Here is a 24,838-nt window from a genome sequence, read left to right as displayed (position 1 = left end):
TTTACTATCGAAGTACTGAGCAAAATCTGGGCTTGTGGCAAGGGGATTTTTGAATTCCCTTGCTCTGAAGAAACCTCAGACCATTCCTTTTTCAAGAGAAGCTGCCCTGCCACCAGACCATCCTCCTACGTCTGTGCCAAGCATCTCTGTTGCAGGTCCTTCATCGCCAAGGCTCCATGGGTGGGGGGGCATTCCTACGAAACTGTAACACCACTTGGCCGAATCTCAGAAATTCAGAAGTCTTAACAGGATGGTTCCTCTGACTCTTTTCTCCCAGAGCGCTAAATCCCATTTTTTTAGCCCTTACACATGCAAGTTTTGGAAAAGTTTAATAATACGTGCCAGGGTTTAAAATACTGTCACAAGCAGCTGCGTCAGCAGGAGAAAACGAAGAGGATGGGAAGAAGATAGATGGCTGGGGAGGCAAATCTCACTGTAGAAACAAATTTAAACAACGTGGCAACGCCGACAATGGGATAGTGTCCTTTCTCAGCTACGTGAATGTGGCTGTTGTCTGCTCAAGTATACAGTAAGAAAAATATCTGACACTATCTTACAACCATCCTTCTAGGGCAGTGTTTCTCAACCGTGGCAGCTTGAAGGTGGGTGGACTTCAAGTCCCAGAATTCCCATGGCTGGCTGGGGAATTCTGGGACTTGAAGTCCACCCACCTTCAAGCTGCCAAGGTTGAGAAACACCGCTCTAGGGTACAATGGGGGAAAAGGGAAAAGAAACAAAGGGGAAAAATTGTAGCCGTGGTGGTTCGTGTCGGTTAAAAGGGACCTGCTCCCCATGCCTCCTCTCAAATGAAGCAACACGCTGCACGGGGGTCAGAAATCTACTTATTTAAACTTCCCGGCAGGGGTCTTAGTCTCATGATTCTTCTCAACAGAGACAAATTGTTGAGAAGTATCCATGTCTCCCTTGCTGGAGGGTTACTCTACCTGACCAAGATCCTACATGTCTATAAGTGTGTGTGTGTTTCTTTGTCTGTCTGTCTGTCTATATATATATATATATATATATATATATATATATAAAATATATATATATAGACAGACAAATATATATATATTCACATTTCTTCTTTAATAAAAGATCTAAGTTAAAACATTCTACTGAATTACAGAACCATTTTGCTGGAACTTGACATTTCCATACAATGGACAAACAGATCAAAAGTCTTGCACGCAACATAGAAATCCTCTTTGTACAAGAGTAGAGACCGAAAAAAAAAAAAAAGCAGCATATAACACTGTTTTAGAGTCCTTCTTTGCCTCCGAAACTGAGAAACAAAAACACCCCCCCGAAACACCTGGCATAATTTTCCCAACGTAACAAAAATATACCCTGTAGATGATACCAACGGCAGCGTTTTGAGAAAGCGGCACGCTCCAAACAGCTGCCTCCCCAGCTCTCCATCTAGAGTCAACCCCCTAACATACAGAGGAATTATTCCCCATGATTATCCCAACTCAGCTTCTCCTTCCCCCCGCCAAATGGCCTCTTCTGGTTTGGCTCCTCTCTTTGTCGTCAATCTCTGCGCCTGAAGTTCTATCTACCTGCTTCTAACACGTTCCAAGTTCAGCCGGCCAAAGCCCCACCCTTAAATTTCCACAGGGACACAGGACAAGGAGACCACCTGCTCTGAATGACCAAAATCCAGATCTACCTTCCAGTGGGTCGCCCGGGTTCATCTTCCCTAGATGAACAGCACCCAGCTCCACCCAGGAGGTACCCCGTAAAGCTAAAGCGAGGAGATACGGGAAGGGCGGTCGAACGATCTGTGTTTCAAGTACTAGATTAACAGCCCATCTCAAGAAGGTGCTTGGGCCAATCTGAGAAGCTCAAGCAGGGTTGGCCAAGCCAACCCGCTGCCTTCTCCCTCTTTCTCTGCTGAAGGACAAAATTGATGCAGAAGATGAAACCCCCTGAGTATTGGTAGCTGCGATTCAGCCATCTCAAAGGCCCTCCCTCCTGGCCATCAGCCCTCCCCTCAAGTGGGGGAGAAGATGGGGGTGGGTTCCATTTCCTTCTTGTTTTTAAGGCTTTAAACCAAGGAGCTTTTTTTGTTGATGTTTCCTATTTCCTCCTTCCAGATGTAACAAAAACATTAAACGAAAAACGAAAACAGCTGACGGGAACAGTGCTGCTCTGCGAGAGACGGGCTCCCAGAATCCCCCAGCCCTGACCCATTCCACAGCCGCCACATCCATCTGTCCATTGGTCTTCCCCGTCATGGCCTTCTCTCTTCTATTCGCTGTCCGAGAGGGTCTCATACTGTGACACAAGCAGTGGTTTGGCCTCCTCTTCCCAACCATGGTTCTGCCTGTGGGAGTTGCCCTGAAGGACGGTGGCAGGGGGTGGTGGTGGACCGGTCACTACTCCTGTGGAAAGCCTCACTGTCAAGGGGTTGTACGGAAACGGCGTTGAACCTGCAGCGGAACAGGACGACAAAAAGCAGAGGGGAGGAATGGCAGTGGAGTTCTGGTCCAGGAATCCTTCAGAGAGTAGCTTTTGTGCAAGTCACCCAACCCATCTCTTCCTTCACACTTCCTCACTCACAGAAGCTAGTTGGTAGCTCCCCCCTTCTGGGAAGAGCTTCTTGGTTGGGAGAACTAGGATTATCTCATCTGCTCCACAGAATTCAGTCTATGGAGAGGTTTACACCTCTTTGGGGAGAGGGGGGAGAAGAAAAGAACTTCTCATGCACCAAGTCTCTGGTTCCACCTGGAATGTTCTCAGGAGGGAGACATCCCCAATAAAACTAGAGAACAAGCCTGTGCATCCAAGACTGGGCAAGCCAGGTCAAGGGGCAGATTCTTATACACAAGCTCCTATGCCTGATGTTCATCAATCACAGTGTCCCACCTTGGAGGCATCTACCCCTAATGAGATGGCACTGTGCATAAATGGTGCAAGAAAAGTCCAGCGCTATCACATGGGGAAAACGTCATCAAGCTCACGGTACGGCTTGTTGGTCTATTTGATTTCTAGCCCACCTTTCCTCCAGGAGCAAAAGGCACTCCCTCCTCTTTTTCCACATAACAACCACCCTGAGATCTAGGCTGCACTGAGAGACTGGCCCAAAGTCACCTTGTGAACTTCCACAGCTGAGGAAGAAGGAAAATCTGGGTCTCCTTGGTGCCAGCCCAACATCTTCACCAACTCATCCCGAGGTCATTAGCCTTCCTGCTTATACCTATATAAGTATACCTATATAAGAGGTGCCTATATTGAAAGAGGTTTCCACATCACATCTTCCAAAGTCTGTAGGTTGAGTCTTGGCAACTGGATTTCTTTCTTTTTGGTAGAAACATTTCACTGCTTGTCCAAGTCTGGGCAAAGGTCGGTGAGGGGACCCCATATATGTCTTCCAGGTGGCTGCACTGTCCCTCCACCTGAATGGCTGTTAACTGGGCCGTGGAGGTGTGGATTGCCTTTGGGATGCCTTACTCCTAGATCCTTTGTTCGTCCCCCAGTGGATCGTTAAGAGTGGCCTTCCTGGTGGTCTCGATCTTCCTGGGGACCGATGAAAGAGCAGCACGAAAAATGGGGGACAGGTTGTATCTGGGGCCTCCGCCTCTATCGAGGGAAGGATTTTCCACTTTGGCATGAATGGATTCCTGAACCCCTCTCTCAGACCACCTATCTTCTCTGTCCAAAATGTGAACATTGTTGTCCTCAAATGAGCGTCCTTTTTCTTTTAGATGAAGGTAAACTGCTGATTCTGGTCCTGCGGTGTTGCTCCTCCTGTGCTGGGCCATCCTCTTGTGTAACGGCTGTTTGGTTTCCCCAGTGTAGTGCTCAGAACACCCCTCACTGCACAAAGACAATCCACACCTCCGTGGCACAATCAACAGCCATTCAGGTGCAGGGACAACGCAGCCACCCTGGAAGACATATATGGGGTCCCCTCACCAACCTTTGCCCAGACTGAAGAAGCTGCTTGGACAAGCAGCAAAGCGTTTCTGCCAAAAAGAAAGAAACCCAGCTGCCATGACTCAACCTACAGGCAATTCCACCTGGATGACTGAGAATCTTCATCGACATACATCTTCCAAAGCTTTCCCACAATAGCCCTGCGTAGGAGTTGGTTGGGCCATGATGGGCAACCCAAAGTCGCCTGGTGACTCCTGTGGCTATAGGGAATTGAACCTGGGTCTCCTCACTCCAGGTCCAACCCTTCAACCACTCCACCTCCATGGCTCTCGAAACTCTGGGCCACGCTCCGCTGGTTGCTCTTACAGATAATGCATTTCCCAGGTAAACTGCTGCCTGGCTGCATGCTCAGCACATCTATCAACCCCACCTCCTGGGAACTGCAAAGCTGGAGCAGGGAAACGTGCTAGTACCTGCGGATGATGGCCTGTCCTCCCAAACCCGGTTGGTGAGAGGCGTCCTCCTGTTACAGTCCCCCTCTGAGTGAACGGACGAAACGGATGGCGGTCTCTCGGTGGAGGACAGGCCTGGTGCTGGAGATCTGGCCTTACGACTGCTAGCTCGGGCGGCGGCCTTCGGCTTCCCCCCACCTGCGAAAAGAAGCATTTTTCAGGCCCCCAGTGGTGGACACATTATGTAAAACGGCACTGGCAGAAGGGAGCTGGGTGGCCCGCCAACGCGTCTCCCAAGGGACTTTATAACAACAGGAGAAGAAGGCTCAGCGGACAGCAGGAAAGAGAGAGGGCTGAGAAAAAAAGGTATACCTCCCCCACTCCACCCCAGCCCTTAGCCCCAAACTCTGCTATGAGCAAAAGGCTGTTGCTGTGGCAGGCCTGGGTTGCCCCCTTGCAAAACGTAAGGTGTGCCAGAGAGTAACTGTTCCCAAAAGGGGACCTGAAGGCCAAGCTCTCATGAAAATGGAGTTTTCTTCCCAAACCTCTACCCAGAGAAAATGTGCATGCGGGGCACTGCTATTTGGAAGAGGCGAGGGCAAAACGCACTGCCGTCTCTCTGCCTTGCTTCCAACGGGTCGGGTGCCCAGATGCCCACCCGATCCACGTGTCCGTAGACGCCCAGGGCACAATTGACCTATGCCAGCACAGAGCCCAAGTCCTGGATTTGCACATCCATCCGTGCTGCTTCTGACCTAGCCATGACTTTCACATAAGGGGCTCTGCTTCACTGGATGCGTAAGGAAAGGGGGTAAACAGCACAAAGGGGAAGATTCCTCTTCTTTTTCTTCAAGTGTGGGGCGTAACAAAGGAGCCAAATGGAAATCCTTCAAAGGCCGACCCTTGAAAGAAAGAATGCCCATATATCCCAGTGCCACCTAAATGTTCTGTACACCCTCTCCCTAAATGCAGAGTTTTCCCTTGGCTTCCACCACCATGCTCATGCTTTTATTTTGCACCATCCTGTCCCCCCAAGGGGCACCATTAGCTACCCCCAGGCCCAGGCCGCCCGGAGCGTGAATCCCGGATGCGTCTCCCCAACCTCCCAACGTTTTTAACTACCAAGTCTACCGTGGGGAGCGAACGATCAATTAAAAACGAGGATGACAGAAGGGACAGCCCGATCGTCAGTGGTTTACGGGAAGCCAGAGGAGGTTTGCAGCGTATTTGCTAAGGGCTTATATAGATAGATAGGTAAATAAATAAACAAAACCCAGAGATTAATTGGTATAATTAAGCACTCGCACACAAGGGCAGGCTCAAAGCTGAACGGGGGCGGGAAGAGAGGCGGAAAGACAGCAAGGATTAATAACGTCAACGCAACCAAGACAGGAAGAGCTGCCGACCTGGCATGGAAGGGTGAATGTCGTCAATCTGTCCATCAGCAGAGGTTACAGGCAGCGCAGCGGGCAAGCTTGGGCTGGCATTCAGAGGGTTAAAAGCATTGGCACTGAGAGGAGCGGGCTTGTCCCACCGATGGTCATATTTACCCATGAGAGCCTTCCTGATAATTGCCTCCAGCCCCATGTTGGAACTGGAGTTTTCCTGGACCGCCTGGCTCCTACAACTGATTAACCCTGGGGGTACGGAAGGAAGAAAGGGGAGGGGTGGGGGCAGAGAAATGGGGAGCCAAGTAAGGAATTGGGGAGGTGGGAGGGAGAGGCAACAAAGGAATGGGGAGGGGGGAAGAAACAAAACCGTCAGCACATCCTCGCGAAACGACAAAACGCTGTCGCGGCTGTTGCGTTCCCCCAAACCCACGCTGGGTGCGTGAGTCTACCACCCAGTTCCTTCCTCAAGGCTAAAGGCAAGGAGGTGGGAAGGATGCTGGTTTCTCTTCACCCCCAGCCTGGTTTCATCTTGGTGTTCAGTGGCTTGGTGAGGGTGCGCTGACCTTGAGGGTTCAGATATTAAAAATGCTTCTACTGTGGTGCCTCGGACAATGGGTGGCTTCCGACCGCAATTTATGTTGACTGGGGGGCAAGACAGCAAGGGGAAAGGTTCACCCAGATCCTCCCCACCAGGAAGCCACTCCATTGCAGCCATGTGTGGGTCATCATCATCAGACATGACTTGTTCTGAAGTCTTTCTGATGTCCTTGTTCCAGATAGAAGCCGTTGTATTTCAACAAAGCACGCTGTCGCCGAAAGAACGGCGGCATTAATTGTAATGCGTCTTCGTCGTCTTCTACGGAACAAGTGACAGGCACACTCTGGGAGGGAAGCGCAACCTATCTGCAGCAGCATGATTTCATGGCTCAGAACTTCCTGGGTGTGGCCCTGAATATGCCTGTTGGTAAAAAAATGGCCCCCTAGTGCCAGCGGTCGCGAGAGCACTCCAATGGGCTTGATGGGACCCCTCAATGTTCCTTGAGATATGTCAGTATTTATGGACAATACCGGTTGATACCTCGGCTGACTGAGTGTCTTCACCACAAATATGAGTTCGATATAACATGAAGACAGAAAGGAAATGCAAAAGAAGGAATATATGAGGGTTCCTTTCATGCGAGCGAAGTGTCTCCCGCTTCTAGTTTCTCACTTATTTTTTTAATAACTGCCCAGGCTGATGTTTTTAAACTCAAGCCCATCCTATTTCTCCAGCTTGACCTTATACAGCCTTGATGCAAACAGGAGTATGGCTGCCTCCCTTATGGAGAAGATTCAAAATGGAGGAACTCCCAATGCCTCATGGGACCAGCTGCCGCCATGAAGTCCGAGGGCAAGTTTTGGTGCACCCAAGGGAGTCGTTCCATCCACCAGCTGTGCAATTTTCCCCAAATCCTTCCCCAACTTCCCTCCAGCCTATTTCCCCATTTTAGGGTGGAGGCGAAGAGGACATCAGCTAAGCGAGTGGTACTTGGTGTGCATGTGTATATTGGGATAAATGTCGGGGCGGTGTCGTGATGGTGGTTGTATCGCAATTGTGAGTCATCAGAAGCCATGCAGTTAAGGTGCGGCAGTGCAAAAAGACCAAAGAAGGCACTCAGGGGCAGCTATTTGCCCAACGTTCCCAGGGAAAGAGGGAATGATAAAATATAATAAAATAAGGCTAAGAGATAGAGGTTGAGCAATAAGGAAGGGGTGATCTTTATAAAAAAAATCATGACAATCCAACCTATCTTCCTCCCCGTCCAACCCTTTCTGGACATCTGCCTTGTAGGGAAACTTGGCCCTTCCCAAATGTTATAATAAAGACTTTTCACTCTTCTGTTGTACTGTGTGCGTTGCAGGACAGCTGAACCGGAGGTGATGTTCAGCTTTATCAGCGGTCGATAAATCGTGGTGGCCTGCAAAAGTCATCCCCAACTTCATGAGCCATGTGGCCCCAGAAGATGGCAATATCCCAGGTTGGGAGAACCAAATGCAGGGCCTAAAAGATGGTAGCTGTTACCTGCTCCTGTCATCGCTGGCATGTAAAAAATCTCTGTTCCGGGTTGTCCAACATCTGGAAGGAAGAACGAAGAGAAGAACTTAGAGGAGGCCACGTCTTCACAAGAAGTCCTACCATAATTTCAGGACCTCCTTTTTGGAAAAAACCCTGGTGTCACCAGGGGAGAAAATTGAGATGAACTGTCTTCAAAGCCCACTACCTCATCCTTGAGCAAAAACACTGGAATTGGACTTCATGACCTTGAGATTACTGGGCATGGTCAATTTCTCATGTGGAAGAAAGAAGGAAAGCAAGTAGGTGCTGCTGGATTCAGCCCTTGAAAAAGGTGGTAACAATTAAAAACATCCTTTACAGGCAGTTTTGTCTGAACGCAACTGTTCTGAAGGCGTCCCAGACTGGATTAAGGGCAACTGCTGGAAGTGGATTCAGCTGGAAAGTGGAGCTGGATTTGTGATGTTCTTAGCAACCGTAACTAGGGATTTCATCCACTTAGATTTACATAAATCTCCACATAAGACATCTTCCAATCTTCCTTCCTTCCTTCTTCTCCTCTTCTTTTTAGCAAGTGCCCCTCCTTCCCTCCTTCCCATCCTTTCTTTGATGCAGGTGCTGTGCTAAAAGAGGCATTCCCTCTTGACTATTTCATACAAGAAGGAATGCCTCTTCTAACACAAGTGCTTGTCTGCAGCAGTTCTCGGGCGTATTTGAAAAAAATGCCATCATAAAATTAAGATACGCTGAAGAATAATCAGGGCCACCCTTTCAGTCAATTAACTGCAGCCCTCTTTGCTCACATCCCCCCTCTTCCCCACACACACACAAAAAAAAAACAACAGAAAAAAAGAGCCAAGTTAAATTCTCACTGTATTCTGCCTCGTTCCTGTTGCTCGTGCTGAGTTTCTTGATGATCTCTTGCTTCTTCGACTTCACCATGGCGGAATTGCTCTCCGTCAGTTTGCTGAAGAAAGCTGGCGGATGGACGCTGTTTCCAGGGGATCTGGACCCGGGTCTGCGTGATTGAGAAGTCGTCAAGTTGGCAGCACAGAGCCTTCTCTCTAACTCTCTCTGTTCGCAAGCTCTTATCCCGGGATTAATTTCCAAAATAATGCCCAGCCAAGCACAGGTCACTCGGGGATCAATGCTAAATGCGACGTGAGAGAGGGTCGCACTTTGAGGTTGCTAACTTACTGAATAAATTTCAGCATCTGCTTTCCTGACAAATGAAATGCTGATTTTCAGGACAGGTAAGTTAGAAGCAACAATGCCAGGTCACCCGGGGAAGATTTAAAAGGTGGGAGAACAGTGAAGTGCGGACGCACCAAGCAAGGTCATCACGCGCTCCTGATAACTCGGCGGGCTGCGTCGTCCAGCCCCCTCCTTACCTCAGCTCCAGCTGATCCCCTTCACGATACAGAACGGGGTAGGCATTCCGGATGCGTTCGGGCTCCCCGTTTCCCTCGGGCGGAGAGATCGGCTCTATGCAGTTGTCCGAAGCAGAAATCTTAATTTCCTCAGGCGACCTGCGGAAGTTAAGAGGGTGAACGTGAGGCTCGGGCGAGGACCAGCTCGTGCAACCAAGGGAGGACTGGTTGGGGGGCGCATCTTATGCCGAGCACTGTCACTTCTCCCTTGTTTGCAGGTGAGACGGAAAAAAGAGGGGACTTTTGACGGATGAAGATCCGTCAGGCCGAACGGCAGAGAACAAGAGCTTCAACGGGCTTTGGGCAGGAGAAGGTGAGAGAGTTAAAATATGTAGGCCAGGTATGGAAGGCCAGGTGTCACTTAAAGCGTCGGCTTTCAGACGCTTTGGCTTTGACGCTCTCTGACCCTTGAACGTGGCCTCCTGGGAGCTAATCTCCCATTGCAGGGGGTTCTCCCCTCCCACCGTGACTTGGGCCCCCCTTTCTGCTCCTCCACATTCAGGGACCCCTTTCACAGCCCGAGGGAAAGAAGATGGGCCTCACCTTTGGTTGGCTTCGCTTTCGGGAGAGATTCTAGAAGCAGGAACATGCTCCACTGGTTGGTGCTGGAGGTAAGATTCCGGAGGAGCTCGGCGGAGGTCCAGCACGGGACCGGCAGCCCCCGAGTAGGAGAACACGGGGGACTGGATATGGGGGTTGAGCTGCTGAGGATGATGGCGCGTGTAGTCCTGAGTGATGACTTCCTGTAAGAAGGAGATATCCCTCTGTTTTCCTTTGGGGTCAGGTCTCAAAAGAGTTCTCTGTCACTTTGGGGCACCACAGAAGCATTAATTCTGTTTACATTCTGATCCCACCACCATCCGGAGACAACCTCTGCACATCTTCCCCCATTCCTTCCCTCGGCAGAATTTCACAGAAGTAGCTTGTCTACACCAGGTGGTACTCAAAATCTCTTATTTGGAAAAGAACGGATTTTCTCCCTTGCGGCCAGCCTTTCCTTCACACTGCAGGAGAAATCCTGCCTGCGTGGCACAAAAGAATGCCCGGCTGCTCTGGACTGCCCTCACCCTGACCCTGCTGAACCCCCTCAGATGGACCGCAGACTACCCCAAGCCCACACTGTCACTTCAATGCTGCACACATCTTCATTAGCCGCAGCAAACAGACTGCCTTTCAGTGAAACCTGCCTCCTGTTATTATGAATCTCTCGTTAATGTCCGAAGAGATACACAATGGGCAATCTGAGAACTGCCAAAGTAGTGAGCATCTGGCAATACATTTCCACATCCTGACACAAGAATTTACTTCCCGTTTAGTGAGAGAAGCCAGCCTGATGATTCCTGTCCGAGGGGAGGGGAGGGGAGAGAAGCCCAACTTACATTGATGTGCTGAGCCAGGGTGACAACGCGCTGGTGGCCTTTGGCATTCGGGGGTCCCTGCAACGGCTGGCTCGGGGACTGACGGCCTTCACTGAGCTGGTGGAGCTGCCTCATGTGTGAGACTTCTGCCCCAGAAGGTTTGAGGGAACCTACGTAAGACAAGAGAACGGCCGTAATGAAAGACGCCATCACCCAAGGGAGGAGGGTTCCTGTTGTCGAAAGAGAATCTGACCTTTCTCCTTTTCTTGACTAAGCTTCATCCCTTTCTCATGGAGGACAGAGGGGGAGTTCACGGGGCTTATGGCCTCAATGCCATCAGGACTGTAGCTTCCATGGAACACTGAGGAGCACAAAGACAGTCTTAAGTGTTGGTGGTGGCCCTTCCTTCTAAGCACTGGGACAGCGGCTGGGAGAACAGGAAGCATGAGAGACACCCTCAAAGGCCACTTGTTGCACCTCTACATCCCTACAAGATGTAGAGAAGATGCCTGAGAACGTGGCCCTTTACAGCCAAGTCCAGTCCCTGCTGGGCTGCTCCGTGGGCCCTTGATGGGGGATGTCTTTGAGAGGCACGCAGTGGCTTCCAATGCGGCCTTTGGAATATAGCACCGTGGGAAATGGTATCGTCACCCACCCCAAGCTATCCAACAGCAAAGCTTCAAGAATGTAATTAGAACAGCTTCGGTTCTGGACAAGCAATGTCATGGTTAAAACACACCCATTGGCAGAGCCAAGTTGATCAGAGCTCCATGTCACTGAGAGTTTGGGGATTCCTCCGAGTGTCACTTCCATTCAAACAACAACAACACAACCCATGGTTCTAGTTTTGGAATGACCTTCCCCAGCCTGGCTGGCAATCCCAACCTATTCCCCCAGGGAATGGGGAAGGCACTGAGGAACAATTTAGCAACCTCATTCTCTCCCCCCATCGTTGGTCTCGCCCAACGCCAGATATACCACTCATGTTGCCATCCATGTATCTTGGTCAACTTTAGTAATTATATGAGATTTCTGGTCAAACCGTAACATCAGTGGTTGTTGCAGGTGTATTTCAGGTGGGAGATACAGCCCGCCTGGAATTGAAAGCAAGCACGGTGCCATAATTTGGGACCTTACTCATTCCTGTATATTTCATACATTTTGCAGATATCCACGGGGATGGGGGTGGGGGGGTGTCAAAAAAGTGAAGATGGCAGTCAGGATGTAATGGAATGTGGGAATGACCTTGGGAGATGAAGGGAAGAAACGCCACCTAGGGAACAGTCAGATAAGAGGGGGCATAGCCCACAGCCAGATAGTGGGTGGGGCAAGAGGCTCAGAAGGGACCTTGCCTAGTTTCTCGGGCTGTAAAGGAGACGGGGGAAGAATTGTACTTTCAGACTCGCAAGGTTTTGTTAATGTAGCTTCACAATAAAGTAGAATCAGCTCATATGGTCGTGTTTCCTGTCTGGTCCACCTGGGAAGGCTGACATCAATCTTGCAAGTCTGAAAGTACAATTCTTCCCCCATCTCCTTTACAGCCTGGGAAGTTAGGGAGGTTCCATTCTGAGTTTTTTTCTCTGCCCATTATGCAGCTGCGGGCTATGCTCCCTCTTATCTGACCATTCCCTAGGCAGCGTCTCTTTGCCCCATCTCCCAAGGTCATTCCCACGTATCATTACACGCGACCATGCCCCCCCGCCCCTTTGTCTGCCTGTTGACAACGCAGGCACAGCCCAGTGGGGGACTTCGACTGTGCAGCGGCAACCCCATCTTGACTTCTTTGACCCACGTCCCCAGCAAGCGGCCCCCGTTTCCATGCCTGCTCCTCGGCACTCATGCTTTGGCATCAGAACTACATGCTCAGAAGGAAATCAAAGGCATTGCGATGGAGAGGAAAAAAGCAAATGTTAAAAACCTAGGCCCAAGAAGAAAAAAAAGAAAAAAGGAAGCAGCATGAAGATGGGGGGACGTGAGCTTTTAGCAGACGATGCTGAAAACATAAACGGGCTGTCGCCACAAACGTGAAAATTAAAATGCTGGAAAAAAAATGATTCAGGGAGGGAGGGGTCTTTGGTAACGCCTCTGGGCGCGGGTGGCAAGGCCGCCAACTCGGAGCGCTTCCCCGCTGCCCCCTCCAATGTCTTACCATCGCCATTGGCGTCGTTATTTAACGAGCTTCTCTCTCGCTTCCCCTTATCGCAAGAAATTTGGCGCATGATAATGACATCTATGAAGCTGGCCGCTGTCATGGTGGTCTTACCGAGTACTCGCAGCTCCTGTTCCTGTACTGAAAAGGATTTACTCTTTTCTCTACTTGGCTGCTGCTCAGTGGCCGAAACGGCGTGCAGCGACGGGTCCAGGGGCGCCTGATGCGGAGGGTGGACCTTCCCCTGTCCTCTGCTAAACGGGTGGGCTGCGCCTGACCCAGAAGAGGGCACAGACTTGGGCTCCATGGCTTTTAGCGGTGAAGGTGTCTGTTCTGGGCCTGGCCCTGCGGGCAGCTTTGAGGCAAACAGGTGGTTGGTCTCAGGCTGAGCCCGCTCGCCTTTGACATCCTGGGTCCTGGAGGAGGAGGAGGAGGAGGAGGAGGAGGAGGCCTCCTTCTGCATGTGGGCCGACTCCACCACCGAGGCGTAGCTGTCCAGGCCACTTACGGAGCTGCGCAACGCCGATGCCGGACAGAAGCCGGAGGAGCAGGCCGGGGACGTGGTGGCAGTGGACGAGGAAGAGGAAGAGGAGGAAGAAGAGGATCTGCAAAGCAGAAAACCACGTTAAGGGATCGCCCGGGGGAAGAAGGAAACCGCTCCTATTTTGCAAGGGGTCTCAAGCAGAACGTTGTTATGGGATTTTCAAGCTGCTTTATTTCTGCAGTGGCGCGCTCAGGAGATCTTCCAAGTCGCAAGATGGTAGCTGAACTACAGATAGGCTGAACTATGGACAGTGACAGCTGGTCTATGGACTGTCACAACAGTTACAGGTAGTCCTTGACTTACGACCATTTCTTTAGTGACTGTTCCAAGTTACAACAGGGCTGAAAAAAGTGGCTTTCCACTGGTCCTCGCACTCACGACTGTCGCAGCCTCCTTGCAGTCAAGTGATCAAAACTCAGGCGTTTGGCACCTGACATGCATTTACAATGGTTGCAGCGTCCTGGGGTCACACGATTGCCATTTGCAACCTTCCCAACCGGCTTCCGACAAGCAAAGTCAATGGGGGAAGCTGGATCCGCTGAACAACCACATGATTCACTTAACAACCACGGCAAAAGGTCGTAAAATTGGGTGTGACTTGCTTAACGACCACCTTGCTTAGTGACGGAAGTCCCAGACCCAAGTGTGGTTGTAAGTTGAGGACTACTGTAGTCTAGACCTGCATATCCAACAGAGGAGGATCCTGCCAGACCAGACCATTGAACATCTAGTTCAATGTGGTGTGGCCCCCAAAACACCTCCAGAAACCTCCCAGCCAGATGGAGACCGGGATACCCTAATCTGCTTCTCCTTGGCAAATCATATTCAGAGGAAACTGAGTTTATGAACATTTAATTTAGCACAACTCTGAGAGGGATCCTCCACACATCTGTCTAGTCTCATAAGCAAAGGCAGAGGGGCAAGCAGCCAGCAGGAGAGCTGAATTTAAAGAACGGAAATGCATTAGGAAAAGAAGTGCGTGCTTCGGGCTGCGCCGATCTTCCTTCCCGAGCAGATTTTCCTGACTTGTTTCTATAACTAGCAAGGGAGGAGGGCTATGAAATGCATTTCCTTCAGGGGGCCTCTGAGTCAGCTGACAGCAACAATTAAAGTACAAAATCTGATATATATTGAGAAACGGAAGTATGGCACTCAAATAAAGCTTTCTCCACTCACACAGATGGAAGGGACAGGCAGCTAAACTGGGGGCTGCGACTGATAAAACGTCTATGGGAGAACGGGGAAAAACGGTCTTCGTTTCTTACAGATTCCCCTCCCCACAGAAACACAGGGTTTACATACAGGCAGTCCTCGCTTAACGACAATTGAGGCCGGAATTCTAGTTGCTTAGTGAAGTGGTCATTAAGCAAATCTGACCCGATTCTATGACTTTTTTTGTGGTGGTCAGTAAGTGAATCACTGCAGTCATTAAGTGCACCACATGGTCATTAAGCTAATCACGCAGTTCCCCACTGATATTGCTTGCCAGAAGCCAGCTGGGAAGGTCGAAAATGGCGATCACACGACCCCGGGATGCTGCAACGGTAATAAATGCGAATCAGTTGCGAACCGATTGCCAAGCACCCAAATCGTGATCACGTGATAGTGGGGATGCTGCGACGGTCCAAAGCGTGCGCACCGGTTGTCAGTCAGTTTTTTCAGCACCATAGTAAGTCTGAACCATCACTAAACAAGTGGTCATTAAGTGAGGACTACCCGTATTAAGCATCCCAAGATTTTGCTGGCAAGTTGGCTAACCATCTTCAACCTTTGCAGGAAAGGCAGGATGTAAAGCTATACAATTAATAACAATAATGAAACAACCAGCCCAGGATGCCGTGTGCGGAGTGACCCACTTCTGCCTTCCTGGAACGACATACCGCAAAACGGAGGAAGCGAGGCCTTCCGGGGGGATCATCTTCATGTTGGTGTTATGCAGCACACTGGGGCGCTGCTGAATGTTCTCCTGTCTGCGGGGGGAAACGGGGGAGTGCTTGTGAGCGTGTGCAGACAAACGGCCGCTGCTCTGCTCGGTGCCTGTTGTAAAAGACGGAGGGGAGGCAAAATGAGATGTTGCACGGTGGGCTGCTGGCCCCCCTTCCCTCCCGCCCAAGGCAGCAAATCTGGGCTCAGCTCACCTGGCCTCCAGATGGGCGCATGCTCCACCGGGGCTGTAGTGGTCACCACCAGTTTTTTGCGTTCCTTTTCACGCTCCCGTTCGCGGTCTTGCTCCCGTTCGGAAACCGAGGGTCCCGTCTTGGGTAAGTGCGTGGGGGCACCTGCAAAGCACAGGCTGGTTTTTTTCCCCACACTAATGCCTATGGATGAGGCACTCTGGACGTGCTCAGGCAGCAGGATTTGTCCTCCTTGAGGATGACACCGCTGCTCTGCTCTTTCATCCACCAGCCTCCCTCCGCCCCCCAAAGCATGAAACAACTTTGGCAAAACCCAGACCAGAGAACATTGGTAGGGCTCTCAAAAACCCTGAAGCCTTCAGGCCCAAATAAAGCTTTGGTAGTCTACCTCACGGTCCCCTGTCTGTTTTCCCTTGTTCTTTTATAGTGACCTATTTCTCTTTGTCTTCTCCTTCCTTCTTTCCTTCTCTAAATTCATTTTCAAAGCCAAGGAACGTTGCAACGCACAAGTTCCTAACATGATCTCCCAGGATTATGGGGTTCTTGAACATGAGAACGTGGAGTCAGACACAACCATCCTTAACTCTGGGCTGAACCAAAGCCTGTGGTTTTCTCCACTTGGGCCTTGGCAAGAGGGCCAGGGGGTGATTCTGCACATCTCAGGATCACAAAACTGGGTTGAGCAACCAACAAATCAGTGCTTCAATACTTGGTTTGGACCTCACAGCTTCCTCCTCTGTTTCGCTTCTCCAACCATGCTCCAGCTACTTCCTTGGGCTGATCTAGAACAGCCTCCTTCCCTCCAGCATATATTTCCTTGTTCTTGTTTTCCTCTGCTCTCTCTCTCTTGAACCTTTCACCTGTCTATGACGGGGACCTCCTTGCCAGGCTGTTCCCAAAGAAAGAAATTTGGAGGCATCTAACATACCTTAGGTTCTTTGATACCTCCCGACTCACCTGGAGACAGTGGCGAGCTACTGTGTCGGCTGCTGAAAGGCTGGGCGGTGCTGTGGATGTAGGTGATCCGGTCCATGGAGGCTGTGGAGGTGCCAGGGGTGGGGGGTACGAGCACAGGCAGGTGCGGCACTTGAGACAGGTCAATTATCCCTGCTGTGAAAAGCAGGAGATGCAGAAGGTGGTTAGGGGTGGAAGGGGAGGCCCCTGAACCAACTGGGCACTGCCCTCTTATGGTGGGCCATCGCACTCAAATTTGGGGTCCCCTGCTCTGAATTCTCTGGGTTTCTGTTTCCTTCAGGCAGCTTCTTCTCTTTAAGGGCCAAGTCATGCCATGGTGCCTCACTTCAAGGAGAATCCTTATGGCCAAACAAGCCAACAGCTTTGCTCAGAATGAACAACGGGCCAAGAAAGAAGGGTGTGCTTTTAAGATTACTCAAGACTTTTGTTTTAGGGAAAAGCTGGGACCATCAAGGTCCATCAAGCCAGCACTGTCCTCTGCAGCCGGCAGAAGTTCTCTGCCCGAAGTCTGCTCCATTCTCATGACCCAACAACCCCATCGCAAAGCAAAAACAATTCATGGACGTCACTCTCCTAAGCCATTTGGTCTCGTCTCTGACCCAACATGGCCCACCATCTCACCCATGTCCATGGGTGCTAGTGCAAACGAGTCTCCAGCCTTGCTTCCCCTCCCACCTGGGCCTGCCAGCACCCCATGGATTTCAGACCTGCTGCATAGTTGAGGGCCAGGGAGGGCTCTCGTGGAGACAGGCCCCGCAGGAGGTCTACCCTCTGGGCCATGGTGGTAGCAGTGGCGGCGTTGTGGTGCATCTGTTGGGAGGTGATGTAATCGTTGATGATGGTCTGTCTGTTCTCCATGGCAGCAGTGTCCGGATAACCACGGATGAGGTAGGGTGGGTAGAGATGGGGGTATGTAGGGCCAGGAGCAAGGTGCCTTGGCAGGTAGTAGGCAGCTGTTGAATCAAGCAGAGATGAAGAGGGGAGGGTGCATTTCCACATGTTCCAGATCTAGTATTAGAACAATTACAGCCAACCCTGCTAGATCCTAACTCCTATCTTCTACATCTCTCCATAAGCTCCTCCTAACCTGAATGCCGTCCTGCCTCTTTCACAGTGCCAACCCCTAGGTCTTGATGCAACCATACCACACTGGGGGACCCACTTTCAAAAGCTGCTGCTAACCTCTCCATCAGCCTTCAAGATCTGCTAACATTTTGGCCCAGTCCAAGTCCCATACAAAGGTCCATAGTCTTAAAAACTGGTCCAACCTGCACCGGGATTCAACTACACAATGCCCAGGTTCCAGCGATGGTTTGATGGACTTTTCATTCTCAGAGGTTCATACCTGCTTCCAAGGGAATCCCCCGGGGAATGGCAGCAGGGTCAAAGGTCAGTGGAATGTGGCCTCTATATAGGTCCATGCCGCTGGCTCCCCGGAACAGTTGCTCATATGGCGACATTGGATGATGGTGGTCTGCAAGTGGGGTATGAGGAGATTTGGAGCTGGCGAGTTCTCTGGAGGTTGGCGTGACCTTCCTATCTTGAGACACTGGTTTTCCAGCCGTGATGCTCCCTGTTAAAGGAGAGAACAACTTCGGCTCTGTGGCTAGCAAGCAGATCAGCCCAAGGGATTTTAATCTCTTGCAAAGAGAATACAGGAAAAAATCATCCCTAAAATGGCTATGGGAGGAAAGGAACTTTCTTGATCAATTGTACTCTGTATTCTTCTTCTTTTTAAATCCAGCTAGTTGTGTCTGGGACTGCAATAATCACTAACAATAACAATAACAAACTGCCAAATTTGCAATAACAGGTTTTCAACCATTTCTGCATCTTCTCACACATAGGCCCTGTTCCCGTAACATTCTTGAGCTGGGGAACTGAAGCATTCCTTTCATCCCTGGGACTTTATTTAATGTAGCCTGTTACGGACCCAGCGGTCTGCAGGTTAAACTAGTGGCAGCGAGTTGGGGAAAGGGCTAAACTCAGTGAATTAATTGGTTGGCCTGCTTAAAGCTGGGGAGAAAGAAAGGCTAAGCATCAGCCTGAGATAAACCAATCTCACCATCACAAAACCCATGCCAATCCCTAATCGTACTGCTAAATGACCCCTCTGGCCTGGAATTTAAACAATGTTTAAGAAGAGAAGGAGAAGGATCATCATCAACAACACCATCGTTATCATCACCATCATCATCTCTGGCCTTTTGTCTAGAATTTATCCTATTATCTCAGTCAAAGAATATTAGCTGCATGTGTACATCACTCAAATGCCAACCAAGCAAATCCTCTGCTCTTTGAAATGGAAGACATTGGCACATGTTGAGGCTCTTGGAATGGAGGAAAGCCTGTCAACCCATGGACACGAAGACCATGATGGTGGGAAGATCATGGGCAATTTTTTTCAAGCTGGATCAGTCCTGGCCTGAAAGATGAAGCAGGCATTTACTTCCTTGAAGAAACAGCCAACCCAACAGGGATTAGCAGCAAGGTTTCATAATTTCCTGCAAATTGCCATGCTGTGCCTCAAACATCACCAAGAATGGTGGCTGAAGGACATCAACGCCTCAGAATTTCTTCCTGTATAAAGTTGTGCTGAAATACCCTGAGTTCCAAAGCCAGCTAGCCCATCTCAAAGGTGTCAACAGAAAAAGCACAGAGCTGCCCCACAAGTCCCCAGGAACGAGCATGACATGATGGCTGACCTTCAAGCTGCCTGGGGGCTGACTCTCTTGTGGAGACGGGGGACCCTCGATGTAAGTGACTGCCGAAAGCTGCTCCATGGGCTGTCTGGTGGTCCTCGTATGCAAGGGGGCTGTGGCGAGGCTTCCCCGGCTCAGGAATAATCACAGGGGCTCCCCTTGTGATGGAGCCACCAGAGTTTGCCACTGGGCTGGGCCTGCTCTTCAAATTTTCCTCATAAGCTCTTTCCAGCGTCCTTGGGTCCTGCATGGCCTCCATTGGAAGCATGGGATGAAAATTTCTGCCTGGACTCCCAATAATAGACCGGACGTCGTGCTTTTTGGTATTTGTGGAAGTGTTTGTGTCATATTTCAGTGGGGTACCCTGGAGGTGAGAGACAGAAGGAAGGATCAATAAGTTGGCAGATAAAGGACAGGAGCATGCCACGTCAGGTGTAAAGCTGCATGGACTGTTTATTTTAATTCACACTCCCACAGTCTGCTAGGCTGGAACATCATCCAACAGGTACTTCCTTTGGGCATGATAGTCCAGTACAGTGTTTCTCAACCTCAGCAACTTCCAGATGTGTGGACTTCCAACTCCCAGAACTCTGAAAGTTGCTGAGGTTGAGAAACACTGGTCCAGTAGTTTTCGGCTTCTGAGAGGCTCTCCCTGCCAAGGAAACCCATCATGCAATATTCTGGAGCATCTTGCAAGTCCAATCCCAATGAAGAAAGCTCATCTTTGCTTTGGCCTAGGATTTAAATCCACAGACTGGGGTCTGGAATAAGTGGCCAGGGCAGACCCACAAACCAGGCCTTTAAAGATGCCTTCAAACCACTGCTGAGCGTTGTCGTCAGGTCCCACCCGTTGACAAACCACCGGAATCATTTGTTCTGCTCCCAGAACAAACTAAAGCCAACCTCACCAACCTCAACAAGCAACTAAAAAGCCTCAGGAATGCCAGCATTCAAACTCTAGCTTGGATTCTAAAGTAGGGTTTGTGCAAACCAGGGGTTGTAGTCTAGGAGTGAAAGGTGGACCCAGCCAGTTGAAGGGTGTGAATTTAACATAGAACCAATATTTATCATGTCGTTAGAGAGAAAACCAGAGGTGAAGAAGGATGCTGTCATCCAGCCTTGCCAACTTTTCTTTGCTTTTCTTTTGAGAAAACCCAGGTAAGCTTGGAGGAAAACTGCAAAAAAATTCCAAGGGGGAAAAAACTCACATTCTCTCTATAGATAATTCAGTTTAGATAAGCTGCAGTCTGTTAGAGAGATGCTCTTAAGAGGACATACTTCGTTTTGCCTAATACCGAATCCCAGTATGAAGGCCGAGGGTACCCAGGCTGCTCCATTAATTCAGCCATCTGTTACTGCAGGGCCTGGGAACACACGGTGTCCCTGTGACAGCCCCCCACCCCCCGTCCTGCTGCCATGGAAGCAACCCAAAACGTTTACCAGCCTATGAGAGAAGACATGGTCCAGGCACTGATTGATCGTTTTTGTGAACCCGCAACTACTAGGAGACCACTTGCTTGCAAACAGACGTAGAGATTCAAGGTGGAGGAAGCAGAGGAGAGGCCTGGATTCAAGTCCATCTAAGGCGATAGATCACATCTGGCAGTTCTGGAAGTGCCCTGGGTTGCATATAAGGCCAAGCCATAATTTAGCACCGTGTCAATGAACCATGGCAGGCCTCCAAGGAGAGGTCAGAAACAACTGTATGCTCGACACGAGTGCGGTTCATCATCAAATCTCATGTGGGTCAAGCTGGGGTTAATTTAAACGAAGGGCAGCCAACCCCAGGCCCACGGGAATGCACCATTTTGTAGCCCCTTCGATTGTGCTGGGGAACGGGGCACCAGATTGCCAAGGACCTTCCAACTCTTTTTTTAATTAATTAATTTTTAAAATTAATTTTTTTAAAAAGGGAGAACATTTATCAATACGTTTTTGTTTAGCTTAATGCACCGTGACACCCAATCGCATTTCCTCTCTTTCTGTCCGTGGGGCAATTCTTTTATCTCAAACAGGCCGGCCTGTGACCGTCATAAAGATCGGATTTGATTGATTTCAAGGGTTGTGCTTCGCAACAAGCCCCATGAGATACCTGGGTAATCGAGCCTTCCTTAACAGGCCGAGCCATCAGAGAAATATCAGGCGTGTGCCGCAGATCCTCCTTGGGAATTTCATGGATGGATCTCCCGGCTTCTTTCACGGTGGTGACCAGCCCTTCATGGACCGCTTTCAGCTTCAACGGGGTGAGGTTCTCATAGCTCCTGACCTTGTAAGCTTCTGGTAACTCCCTTGGAGGGGTGTTCTCCCTCTTAAGCTGCTTGGCCTCCCTCCGGGGGTAGTCCTCTGGAACTTCCACGTAGGATCTAGGAATTCCTAGAGGAAAAACACAGGGAGAGGGCCCCGTCAACACGTCTTCTCCTTCCCTCTAGAGAAAAAAAAATCAGACACCTTTCCATTTTATTTCTTCCTTGACTTAGCAGAATCGACCAAAGCTAAGCCTGGGCAGAAAATGGACACTGAGAAAGCTCCCCCAACTTCCTGGCATGATTACCTTGCGTGATGGAGCCCCGGATGTGATGTGGTTCCTTTAAGTTGAGCGGACTGTGTCTGTCCGGAGGGATGGCTCGGCCCATTAGACCTAAAATGAGCCCCCCCACCAAGGGAAAAGAAAAGCAATGAAATCTCCAGGCAGGTAGATCTTTATTTTCCACTCTGAAACGGAAGGATTTGAGGTTTTGAATACCCTGAAAAACAGATGGTGGAAAAGAATCCAAAGATCTGGTGTTTTTTTTTAAAACACTTTTGGTGCATCGAGATCTCCAAATTCTGTCGTCCCAAATAACTGCATATATACGAAACTTCTTAAAAAATCCCGGCAGCGCCCTAGCTTTCCTTTTATAAGGGTCACCACTCCCAATAGAAAGAAAACAGCTTTTGTGCCCGTTTTACATTTTTTAGTGAACTGAAGTACAGAAAGTACAGCCTTTTATTTTTAAATTGAATCACAAAATTGCTTTTCCAGTGATGCTTATAATTACATGTCATTCTTAGCACATGAAAGCACTGCGAACTGAGTCTGGAGGAGCTGCACGCAGGCACCTAATAGCTTGGCTGCTAAGAAGCTTGAGGTCCTTCTTCCACAAGAAGGGAGCATACATGCATACAAGGGAGCATGTGTGAGCATTGCAGCCATGTGAGCTGATTGTGTAAGCTTTAGACCTTCCAAAGGCATCTTTCCTTCTTGTGGCCTTAAGCTGGCAAGGACAGGGCACTGGGAAGGCCCCTTCTGGTTTGTTCTAGAAGAGGACTCTAAACAATGGTGGCATCTTCTTCCTGTCCAGGAAATGCAAGCATTCTGTGACCCACATTTTAATACTGACCCTATGCCTTCAGATTCCAGCACACTTTGTCTCTATTGCAAATATGTAGAAACGGAGGAGGATCTGGAAAGTTTTCAGCCAGCCAAAGGAAAAAATATACACAGCACAGATTGCCAACTTCCCAGCTTGGCCTCGTCCAAGCTGGAAAAGCTGCTAATAGCCCAACACTTACAACAATGTGGAGATCTAGAGTAATCTGCCACAAGTGAGGTCCTACTCACAGATATGAGTATCAGTTGAAAGGTGTCCAGTATATAAGAGATCCAGATATGGAGGGTATTATTTTTATCTGCTTTCCCAACACATATATAGAGGGACTGAGTCCTGGTAATTATCTTTTACCACCACCAGGAGACGGGGATTCAGATGCAGGGTCTTATTTGGTTGGGAAATTTAAATGGCAGCCAATCCTACAGAAATGACTGCGCACCTAACAGTACAACTATAATCCTGCTACAGTCCTTGACTATAGTTGAGATGAACTATAGATCCATCTTCCAGACACACTGGGACTTCAAATCCCAGAATTCTTAGCCAGCAAGAGGGATTCTGGGAACAGCAGCCCCAACACACCTCTCTTGGAAGGTCCATCATTGGGAAAAAAACCCTGAATAGTTTGGGGCTAACTGCAAACTTGGCTAGTTCACTCATTATCCCAAAGACAAGATCAGCCTCATAATCAGCCCCTCCAGATCTGGGCTGCAATAATCTGGATGACTTGTAGATGACACCAAAGTGTTACAGGACTTACCACCATCTGGTGGTTGTATGGATTCTTACCATCCAGACTTGGTAGTTTCCTTGTTAAAGACAGACATGAATTTCCTTCTAACCAGAAAGGAAATCTCTATGTTCTCCCTCTTTCTATGCACTAGAGGCAACCAACCAAAGGTCTAAGAAAGCCAAAGCAATTAAATATTTTTATCAATTTATGACTGCTTCCAAGATGTTTACCAAACCCCACCTTCTATATTAGCAGAGGAAAGTTCACGTCCAGGTAACACCCTAGAAGTCCTCCCTTCCATCATGTCGTATGTTCTCTTGGTGCCGGTCATCTCCTGTGTCCCTCCTGTGCTCCTACTGTTCTCTTTAGGGCCCTGGGTAGCAACACCACCTGGAAGAGGAGAAGGCAAGGAAAAAGAGGAAATGCATCAAAGTGAAATGGAAGTCCTACAAGGCTGTCAATCCCTTCTCAACACACTTCCTTAAGGTTGTAACCCACCCTAACTCATCAAGGAGAAGCCAAAATATGTTTTTTTCCCCAGCTGGCCATTTCTAATTTGATGGTCTCATGATTCAATCTCCTCCAACTTCTTCTACCACTCAATCATGATCAAGGAAGGCCTGGCAAAGGAGCCGCTTTCAAGGTCTCCTGACTTTGACCTGGTCTCCAGAACCTCCTGCCCTGAAATATAATGGCCTTCCTTGCTTTCCTGGGTTCTTTTAAGAATCAGGAATCAAACTGGTTGGTTGATGCAAGAAACATGCATTTCTCCTCTTATTTTGAATCAACAGATGGCTAAAAACATCCTCCAAGTTTGTAAAAGTGGAAAGATGAACTTAAGGAACAAAAAAACCAGAGAAAGCCTTTTCCTCTACAAAGTTAGGGGCCAGGAAAGGGACTAGGAATTGATTCCATTTCATCTCTGATTCTTTAATCAGCTGCATCTCCCGTCCCAACCCAAAGTGAATTTCCATCTTTTATCTCTGGGCAAGCTCTGAACTCTTTGCTTCCCGACCTTGAGGGTGGTTCATGCGACTGTTTTTGTTTACCGAGGCTGAGATTTGGCACAAAGTCGTCGTCTGTCTCTTTCGTAATCTGAAGAAATGAATGGCGGCAACCCAACCAAACCTTGAAAGGCATTTGGAAAATTCCTCCTGGGCCGTTTTTTTAAAGTGTTTGTTAGGAGGACTAGAATGCCCAGCAAGAACCTGCAAGCTTATTCTACGGTTCCCCAAAGCGGGAAAGATGCAAGAAGGCAGTGAAGATCTTGAATCTAGAAGATGGTTGGTCACATGAAACTTCCACATCTCTCCATCTTTATCTGCTGCTCTGTGCTCCATCATGGAACAACTCCCTTCAGGAGAGCCTACTCCTGGTGGTTTCCACCCTGCCTGTCCTTGAAGATTAGGAAGAAAAGGCCCCCTCCTGGTCCTTCCCTTACAGAAGTCATCTTCTGGGACCACTACGTAGGGCCATGTCAGTCACCGCCCCACATCCCTGGAACACAACCCCCCCCCCCGAGATTAAATTAGCCCCAAACTCCCAAGTGTTGGACAAGCTATAAAGACCTGGCCTTTTCAGCATGCTTTTGACATGCAATAGGTTGTTCTACGTTTGGACACATGAGGAGAAGACCCAGCTCTCTGGAGAAGGCCCTGATGCT

General features: G+C 49.4%; 1 protein-coding gene across 1 annotated transcript in view; it reads right to left on the bottom strand.

Moving 5' to 3' along the window:
* Positions 1-1,068: 1,068 nt before the first annotated feature.
* The window catches only part of NCOR2 (nuclear receptor corepressor 2), a 157,949-nt gene continuing 134,179 nt past the window's right edge, over positions 1,069-24,838 (bottom strand). Inside the window, exons 29-47 of the mRNA XM_063315670.1 lie at positions 23,416-23,565; positions 21,623-21,709; positions 21,164-21,444; positions 19,075-19,435; positions 17,715-17,942; positions 17,077-17,322; positions 16,352-16,504; positions 15,398-15,538; positions 15,140-15,296; positions 12,716-13,320; positions 10,820-10,927; positions 10,588-10,736; positions 9,752-9,951; positions 9,170-9,307; positions 8,651-8,796; positions 7,788-7,841; positions 5,741-5,971; positions 4,356-4,532; positions 1,069-2,435 (exon numbers count right to left, since the gene is read on the bottom strand). Coding sequence (XP_063171740.1) covers positions 2,254-2,435; positions 4,356-4,532; positions 5,741-5,971; positions 7,788-7,841; positions 8,651-8,796; positions 9,170-9,307; positions 9,752-9,951; positions 10,588-10,736; positions 10,820-10,927; positions 12,716-13,320; positions 15,140-15,296; positions 15,398-15,538; positions 16,352-16,504; positions 17,077-17,322; positions 17,715-17,942; positions 19,075-19,435; positions 21,164-21,444; positions 21,623-21,709; positions 23,416-23,565 — 3,794 coding nt within the window. The 3' untranslated portion in view covers positions 1,069-2,253. The remainder of the gene's footprint in view (positions 2,436-4,355; positions 4,533-5,740; positions 5,972-7,787; positions 7,842-8,650; positions 8,797-9,169; positions 9,308-9,751; positions 9,952-10,587; positions 10,737-10,819; positions 10,928-12,715; positions 13,321-15,139; positions 15,297-15,397; positions 15,539-16,351; positions 16,505-17,076; positions 17,323-17,714; positions 17,943-19,074; positions 19,436-21,163; positions 21,445-21,622; positions 21,710-23,415; positions 23,566-24,838) is intronic.

The sequence above is a fragment of the Candoia aspera genome, chromosome 15 (assembly GCF_035149785.1).
Source record: "Candoia aspera isolate rCanAsp1 chromosome 15, rCanAsp1.hap2, whole genome shotgun sequence".
NCBI lineage: Eukaryota > Metazoa > Chordata > Lepidosauria > Squamata > Boidae > Candoia > Candoia aspera.
The sequence above is the reverse complement of the archived record's forward strand: the minus strand, read 5'-3'. Positions and strand labels throughout refer to the sequence as shown.